The 9,340-nt window shown below is 43.2% G+C and overlaps 1 protein-coding gene across 1 annotated transcript in view; it reads right to left on the bottom strand.

Annotated features, from left to right (window-relative positions):
• Window positions 1-766: 766 nt before the first annotated feature.
• The window catches only part of TAF4B (TATA-box binding protein associated factor 4b), a 73,790-nt gene continuing 65,216 nt past the window's right edge, over window positions 767-9,340 (bottom strand). Inside the window, exon 16 of the mRNA XM_014936892.1 lies at window positions 767-2,588. Within this exon, the coding sequence (XP_014792378.1) occupies window positions 2,421-2,588 (168 nt within the window). The 3' untranslated portion in view covers window positions 767-2,420. The remainder of the gene's footprint in view (window positions 2,589-9,340) is intronic.

Here is a 9,340-nt window from a genome sequence, read left to right as displayed (position 1 = left end):
AAAATCAGGCCTAAAGACCTGCTGAAAAACCTTTCTGAAAATGTCTGCTACTCCTTTCAGGGTAAAATTCTGGGGGTGGGGAAGAGGTAGTCCACAGGGAAGAACTACTGGTAAGAGAGACAACTTGCTATGGCAGCAACGAAAGCACACAATCTGCATCACAGGCAGGCCACAAAACCACTTGAATCATGTGTCATACTTCATATATATCTATTTATCAATTAAGCTATTTTGTCTAACGTTTTTCATTTTAAGTATCACGCTGGTTTAAAGAAGACAAAGAGGGAGGCCAATAGGCAGATGCTCATCTTTGTTCTCCAAGCTGCACTTAATTAATTGTGAGTTGCTTTAAAAGTAATTTAGGACAATGCTTCCACTGCACATTGCTAAAGTCTGAGACTGTTCCTGTGTTTTCACTTCCCACAACACGTGCAAAGTGCTCACCTCTGCCCAGCTGTTAAAAACAAACCCCAAAATCCAGCCTGTGTGCTGACTGACTGGGGGAAGTCAGGTAGATGAGAGGTTGCTTTTCCTCCCTGCCCACCCCCCTTCAAGTAGTTCCTTTCTCTGTCACTTAGCTCTGTTTAAAAACCTTAAAATATAGATGTTGATCATGAACTCATCACGTGGGGCAACTGTGCCAATCACTGTGGTGGGCAGCCAGCCAGGGCTCGCTCTCAGAGACACGCCATTAGTCATGGGGATGACAGCTTCGGACGCTGGATCACTCACGTTAGGAAACAAAGTCACCAATTTATTATTTTTAATAAAATAATTGCTTTAATGCAGTATTTAAAATAATTTTAAACATCTGATCCATAAGATACAGTACACAAATATGGAAAATGCTGCACTTTACATAAAAAGTAAAGCTAAGCATTTAATTATACAAAACAATTTTGCCTGATGCCATCAATATCTTGCAAACTATAGCTTAGCCAAAGTACTGCTTTTCTTTTATATATATATATATGCTATATATACATATATAAATAATTTACAGCATTCAATTACTAGATTTGTTTACTACTGTTCCAACAAAAAAACCAAAACAAAAACCCATAACCAATTCACAACTTACTGAATTTGGTAACTATCTGCAGTGGTTCTGACGGTGGAGGGTGTTTGAGTCATCGCTTCAGGTTCTGAAGTAGCATGAAGCAAAAAGTCTCAGCAGGAAGCCATTCAATAGAGCCAGTGCCTTTCCCACTGGTCCCAGGAAAGAGCCATACGGCACTGGGTCATGGGAGACAAAACCTTTGGAGGCTGGGGAGAAGGGTGACCCAGGTGGTTTTCCTTCCACCACAAAGCGGTCTTCACCAGCAAGCAGAAAATCTTTGCATCTATTCTAACAATTTCAATAATCTGGAGTCCTCCTCCTCACTGAATGGAAACAGGCAACTGTCTAAACACTTTCTATTCGGGAAGTTTCCCTGTTATACCATGTTAAGGTATTAAATCAGCATTCTAAATAAAGCAGTGAATCCTGTGCTTTGCTTTTCTCCTTAAGAGAGTCTCCAGCTGCAAAGTTCCAACGCATCTCAAGTTTTCCCTTTTTTGCAGTCAGCACAGGTTGCTTTTGTTCATTTCCTTCTACGTCTATGCTCAGGTTCAATGCTATTTTTAATATCTACAGAAAGAGATTTCTGTTTCTTGTGTTTACCCTTCCTTTTTAGGCTCTTTCACCCCTTGTATTCAAGTTTAGTAACTCCAAATTTTCCCCAAACATCGAAGTATGCCCTAACTACACTGTCTGATGTACTTCAATCACACGAACAACCAATTTGGTCACCTTCTCTCAGTCACTTTCTCAGAGGAAAGGGGGAGGCCAGTTGAGGTGAGGTGGGGTGAGAAAGCACCCCTCCTTCCTTTTGCTTGCTACTTTGCTCTCCACAACCGAGCATCCAGTAGTAATTCTAAACCCAGAAAATTTAAGGAGATGCTGAGTGAGACAGGCAATACATTAGCATGTTGACTGACTGCTGGTTCATGATTAAATACAGTTGCCATGCTATGCAGTGCCTTTAAAGTGTTATTTATTTCCCTAAATAAGGTTGGATCAGAAGAAGGCACTACATGTAGAACAGATGTTGCAGACTCTGGAGTACTGAAGCAAGTGACATACATAAACTAGGTACACGTATCAAGCCCTCAGAGCCCGCAAGTCAGTTAAATGCAGGCAGGCAGGCAGAGGTGCTTGCATGTGCAGCTCTGTTTTCACTGGTTTACAGACTGGTTCAAGCCAAATATTATTAAAAACCCTACAGGTGCCAAGTTAGGTATTTAATAAAAATGTTTATCTGTAAACAAAAGTTATCCTTACAACGGATCACCTTCCAGAAATTGGAATTTCAAGACAGTGCAACAATGCTTCAGTGTTTTCTTTGGCAGTAGACAGCAAGGTGAAATGTAAATTCAATTCACTTCAGCAGAGCACGGTACAAGGTTAGAGAATGCTTCATCTCCCTCTCTTGTTCCATGCAGAATATCAAGTCCCTGAGACAGACGCGGGTTATTCTTGGACAGAGCAGCGGTTTCGTAAGGCTAAAACCTGATGATCCAGGAGCAATTCCATTGCGATTCAAACCCTAAACGGAGGAGGGACAGAGAAAGAAAACCAAAAACATTAGAATTCCATGTAAATACAAGTTTTTAACCACACTGGTTGGATTATACTGCCTACTTGCATAAAATTAGCTTGCTGATGTTCAGCTTTGCATGTTGGAAACCAGCACTTCAGAAATCCTTGCACATTAGATACTTTAAAAGACAAAGCAAGCACTTGCCAGTTGATGGATTATTTCAGTCAAAGCAAGCAGAACATTCTCTTTCTTTAAAACTATATTGTTATGGTAAGATAAATAACTGCTGTTTCACTGAAGTCACACTGCAGAGACACTTTGCACTGAGAAAGGACAAACTAACTACACAAATGGTACTACCATGGTTCCTGTGCAGAGCCCCAGGTTGTGCAAGGCTCTTACTCCCACTTGCAAACACCCGAGCTCCAGATGTTCCCATCTCTTCTTGAAGAAAACCATGACTGTGATTGGGCTCTACCTTGACGCACATCTGGGAGAAACTCTTACCCTGGCCCTCACCTGTGAATTGTCCTTTAAGGGAGCAACAAACACATGGAGTCAAAGCATCTGCACGTTCCGAACACTACCCGAGTCTGTTCATCTCAGTCGGCTGCCTCCCTTGGTTATGAAAGCACAGTTGGTAGGAGATGATGATGTTTAGTAGTTATACATTCAGGCTACTGGAATGAGCAACCCCCACGCATTCCAAAATGCCCCAAGATTTATTATTAGGGGCGGGGAGGAGGAAGATTACCACGAGCTGCACAATAGACTGGCTACTTATCTTGGAGCCAATCTATGCTACACAGCCAGTCTCTTATCACTACTGGAGGGTTCTCGGTAATGAATGCAATTTGTACAAATACGAGTGCTCAGTCTCTGTAACTTCAGCAAGGCAATGCCTGCCAGCATCAACACCAATTGGAGACGGTGTTGCTTGGATGCCGTGTTAACTATATCAATTCTTACCCTAACACTCTCTGCAAGACTTCAGCAAAATGACTTTGCCCACTTTGCTTAGAGAAATCTGGTTAAAACCCCCATATATTAGAAACAAATAGCAGGGCTGGACTATCTATAGCACTGAATGCTACTGTTGTTAGGGGGAAAGCATTGAAATTTATTAAAAAAAATAAAGAGATTCACCAGAGAGCATACACTAGCCACTGAAAACCCAGGGCATACTGCAGAAATGGAAGCTGTATTTCTTACTAGCAGCACGCAGGGTATTCAGCACCATTTCATTTGCTTTACAGTCAATACTATTAAACACTATGAAATGCCATCACTTGAAATTTTCAGTTTGTTAAATGGCTTGGAACAAATGCGTGCGTGGGGAAGACTGCTGGCCACATCACACAGAGAGGGCACTGCTGTCCTGGTAAGACACAAAAGGGTCACAGTTCAAGTTTGTCATATGACAACCCTGAAGGATCCAGGGAAAAGATAGCGCTGCAATGCAGCTGCCAGCACGGGTTGAAAAGGAGGTCAATCCAACAGGATGCAGCAGAAGGCCCCAGGCAATGTTATAAATGAAACAAACCCCAAGGGTTTTCAGTAACCCAGCAGCAATGTCCTTTATAATTCAAAGAACTTTATGGAGGTGAAAGTATTTTCTCTCTAAATAGTCATTAGACTAGAAGTCTTACCTTTAAAAAGAGACCAAACAAAGACACCTCATTGCTGCTTAATCCTTACAAGAAGGAGGGGGACAGCACAAATCCCCGAGCTTGCTTTGGAAGCTGTTAGAGATGTAAGATGTCACAACAGGGCAGGGGCACCAAGCTGTCCGGGTTTGAGACAGAGTTTGTTTTGCTCTTAAATTCTTACCCATCATGCCCAGAGCAGAGACATAAAGTGATGTTATGCTGTAATTAATACCACATCCAAAGCTTATCCTGGACTCCTGTTTGCTAAGACAGCCAGTTCGTACTTTGCCGTTTCACATCGCAACACACCGGCTCATAGAGCTACCAAGCACAGCATTCCAGGGACCAGGGGCTCTTACTAGTTACTGAACGTACCTAAACAAACAGCTGCTGCCACATCCAAGTTAAAAGAAAAGGTCCTCCTCTCAAAGTGCATGACGGTTTAAAATCAAAGAAGCTAATAGACTGCCTAGGTCATTCCAGTCCAGACTGGGACTGCGTTGGGGAACTCACTCTGAACTAAATTTATAAAGGGACGAGCACTAACTCCTTTCAGCTACTGTCCCCATGGGTTTGTTTTGGACTTTGGACCAAGCAGTGGAGGGTGACATACTGCCTGTATTTTTGTAATAAAACATTTAGAGAGCCAAAAGCGAAAACACTTAAAATGCCATCTGCGCATCAAAATGAACCATCACAGGTGCCTCTATTAATGTCCAATACTTTATTTAAGGAGTGCCCAACTCTTGAGCTCTCCACCTGACACAAGGGAGAATTTAGGGGAGGTTTCTCCACTGCTCAGTTCTCAGAGCCTCTTCTTGAGCAAGTTCCTCTTGGGCAGCAGGTTGATCTTGTCTGGCCCTAGGCCACAGTCAGCAGTCCTCTCCTTTACAGCTCATGTCCCCCTTCCTGCACGGTCCCCCATACTGCTTCTGAAACCTTAATACCCCGGTTAGAGCACCACCAGCCCAACTCCTTGCTCCCAGACATCTCTATTCCATTCCTCCCAGCTGGCCATCAGCCGCTTGTGACTTGTTATTTTGGGGGATTCTTCATTGCAGAAGTCTTCAGCCCATCCTAAGACAGCTTTGTGAGCCTCTTCTGAGGGGAAATGAAAAAAAGCTGCTTTTCAACCAGGCCACAGAAAAGTACAAAGATAAGTCAACATCCCTGTAGAACTAATTCTAGCAAAGGGTACTGCAGCCAGCCTGTACCCCCCCCTCTTCTGCAACACCTAATTATTAGTGCCTTAACTAGCAATTGTAGCTACTTCCTTCTTTATTTTTTCTTTTTTTCCCCTGTATTTTTTTTTTTTTTTAAATTGGGAACACTCCTCCACAGGGGAGACTGGAAGACATCAACCGTACCCTGAAGTTCCTACCTTTCACTGAACCCCCAGCACCCCACTTTCCTTCTGAAAGAGAAACAACACGGAGACGTGCAGCCCAGGAGGGGCAGCTAGCAGCATAAATTCTACTGGTCCGTCTGGGTATCATCAACTTGGGTATGGATAGCTGACAGACCCTGTTCGTAAGCCAGGTAAAGTGCTGCAGCAACGTGGCTCTCCACCGCTGGAAACCACCCCTTGCAGTACCGAGACCACCAGCTGGTTTAAAACCAGCCCCAGGAGGCCACAACAGCCACAGTCCTTCTGGCCTTCCTCAGAGGCAAGTCAAACCAGCAACTTTGCCAAAGCAACACGCTGCCACGCTTTCTTGATCCTCAGAGCCTTTTATATACACCTAACAGAGATCAGTTACTCTCACTGATCCTGGCAGCAGAAGACATTGTGGAGCTCCTGCTGTACTCCCACGCCTGTTGTGCAGCTAGTTTTGTTCACAGGTTGGTCCTGAAAACTGTTTTAAGATCTCTAGAGCTCTCTCCAGTGGCTGGACTGAGAATTAAATACCCACTCTCTCTGAAAAGGTGACATATGATCTGCCAGTCTGGATCACAGGTACTGACCAAGGATACCAAAGCTGCTCAGAGCTCGCCTCCAAGCCCCGATACAAAGCTCAGAGAGGTCAGCAGACACCTTCCTTCCCACTGAGTCCAGGTCAGGCTGTGAGCTGCTCCTGGCAGAGTACACCCTCCCTTCTCAAATTCAATGGCTTCACACCCACTGCATTCAAAATTTTAAACTCTTAAGAAGGGGCCACTTTAAGGGAGCAATGCATTCGGTCCAGTGTTAAAAAGTCAAGCCAAGAGTTCTCATTCTCACACATTTTTGGTGTGGCATAAACACACCCCAGCCTCAGAGCCCAGGTCCCAAGAGAGCAAACCATCACCGCAGCTCTGCTGCACATCGTAAACACACTGCCAGCAAAAGGAAGCAAAGGCACGAGACAGTTTTCAATGACATCTCCAAACACTGGATAATTACAGCTGCGTGCAGAAAAGACCTTACTGGAAGGTGGTACGGGCATCTAGCGAATTGGAGCAAAAGCACCCAGGTTCAAGGACCAGCTCTGCCACATGTGGTCACACTGATGCCTGTGGTATCTAGTGTACCCTGTACATTAGTTTCCCACCTGTAAAACACAGAACACATTCATGTCTCACAGGCATTAAAGAGGGGTTAAAAGCCATTAATGCACTGTGAAGTGCTCAAACACTTTCCCAGAGCGAGCAGCGAAAGGGAAGGAAGGGACCCTGTCAGAATTGTGGAAGTTTTGCTTGTCCAAATAAGTGCATAATTTAGGCCAGAGAAAACGAAGTGAAATAAGTTGATATTCTGTTGGTGACAAGCCAGTCTACTGATGCTGCCTATCCTAACAAACCTCAGTCTGCTAGAAGTACTCCCACATTCACAATACTGAAATACTACATTACTCAGTATTTACATAAATATGATATTTTTTAAAAAATAAAGTTGGTGGCATTGGGTGCTGGGTTTTCTTGGTGTTTTTTTTCCTTAACCATATAGACCACTAGGGTAGAGCAAGCCGATGTCTGAAAGGCTTAGATTTCTATTTCCAGGCTGCTTCTCGTGCAGCTGAAAGGAAACATGTATATGTATGATGTTATCTGCTGTAGTCTACAAAGAAGCCTCACGAAGCTGTCAGATCTATATAATAGAGAACGCTATTCAACTATGCATTTTTCCTCAGATTGCATTGCAACATTCCTACAAGTCCTTTCAAATGTAGGCAACAACATGTTTTACATATTGAAACAAATTACTGCGAATGTAATGTCAGTTTATTCACTATTATGCCCAAGATTCATGTACGCATGTCACTTCGTATGGCTACATCAGATGCTTAATCTGTACCTGGAGGTAATGAATACTATACAAATATGTCATGTTAGTTAATAGACAATTATTAAGCTGAAATTTTCTAGCTCTTTGCCACATCATTTTAAGCAATGTATTGTCAACTAAATTATAAATCTCTTGACCCTTCACATGTCATCAACATTTGCGCATTACCAATATGTTCAGCCTAAAGGTACAATGCAATTAGTCATTTAAATTGCAGATATCTTTCACACATAGGAAGAATTAAGTTCATCTCTAGCACAGAGAAGGCACGATATGGGCCAATGAACTGTATTTCTGAAGTGTGTGAATGGCAGTCGAGAATATTTTTGCCTACTTATATGGGAAAAAATTCACATCAAGTGTATGGCCTAGACTGACAGCAGCCAGGAAATTTAGAGCTGAAATTGAAACTCTCTAGCTGACAGGGCTGTGCTTCGGTCGTGCAGCAGATAAGTAAGATGCTGAAGCCATGTTTTATAATTGCAGTAACACTTTTCGCTCCCCTCTTCCCCAAAGGTATGACCACGCCGTAGACTCTTCGATTGTCCCGACAGCCTGAATAAAAACCAGAAACTGAAATCAAGAGTCTGCATACGTTAAGCATATGCAAAGCAGAAAAAAGAAAAACTCTCCTGTATCACTTCAGACCTAAATCCCAAAATGGGCTGGAGGAAGGGGTGGTAGAGACAGAGACACACAGAGAGAGAAACCCCTGAAGTGTAGAAATAGATTTTGTAGCCTGACTCTGAACACCTACTTACATGCAAGTAGTATAGGTCCAATTTGAAGTGATTGCTTTTAAATTCATTTTCTGCAGCTTTTAAGAAAATACTTTAGCAGACTATCGTGTACCAATGCCAAGCACCAGCCAGCAGCCTCTCTGTGCCCCATGGATATACGGTGAGCAGCAAACCTACCATCCATTTGCTACAGAGCCAACTTCTGCCTTTAATTCACATTTAGACACAGTCACGTCCTTAATACCAACACTGAAGCTGATGAATTATGTGAGCGTGTCCTCTCGTCAGCAGAGCTCATGGCCAGAAAGAGTGCAGTGACTTCTACAGCTACCGCTCATAAGAGCGTAAAACCAGATACCCATTAACCACCACACATTCCTCCCACAAACACCAAAAAGAGTGATTTGATTGCCACACGGTGGAAAAACCAAAACATCCCTCTTCCCCAAACATTTGGAAGAGTTGTGGTTTTCCTTCATTCTGCAGAAAAGGACTTGATGCTTAAAACCTTAGTTCTCCTCAGGTCAGCCTAAAGAGCATTTCCAAAGCTTAAACACGCACCACACACAGGATATGTTTGATCAACACACATACCGGCATCCTAAGCTGTAAAGCAAGAAGGATAAATTTAAGTTCTGCTAACAATGATCAGACAGATGTGGCAGAGACCTTGCCCTAAAAGAGAAGACAACATGCCTGTTTTGTCCACCCACAATCAATACTAAAAATGGAACAACAGCCAATGTGGTAAACAAGACATTTCTCCCATTTCTTCTTGCCAAGCATCTTCCCAGAAGGAGAATACAAGCTTAATTGTGGACTGCTATATCAGAAGATGTATGTCACCTTGGAAGTATCGCATTATTTTACACGTTGGCCAGAGCTAAGAGTTTGACAGAAAGAAAGTACTTGAATGGCTCTGCACTGACCCCCAGGATATCACCTGCACCATCAGTAGCTTCAGTTTCCACAGAAGACCCGGACCATAGGTTGGAAGGCAATGCTCACATGTACTAACAGAGCAGCCAGTCTTGGTGAGGGACAGAACAGCCACAAGCAGTATCTGGAAGGAGGAAATCTCCTTTGCTATTGGCTCAGGCAAAA

This window comes from Calidris pugnax, unplaced genomic scaffold, assembly GCF_001431845.1.
Source record: "Calidris pugnax isolate Ruff unplaced genomic scaffold, ASM143184v1 scaffold51, whole genome shotgun sequence".
Classification (NCBI taxonomy): Eukaryota; Metazoa; Chordata; class Aves; order Charadriiformes; family Scolopacidae; genus Calidris; species Calidris pugnax.
Note: the sequence above shows the minus strand (reverse complement) of the source record. Positions and strands in the feature narration are given on the sequence as shown.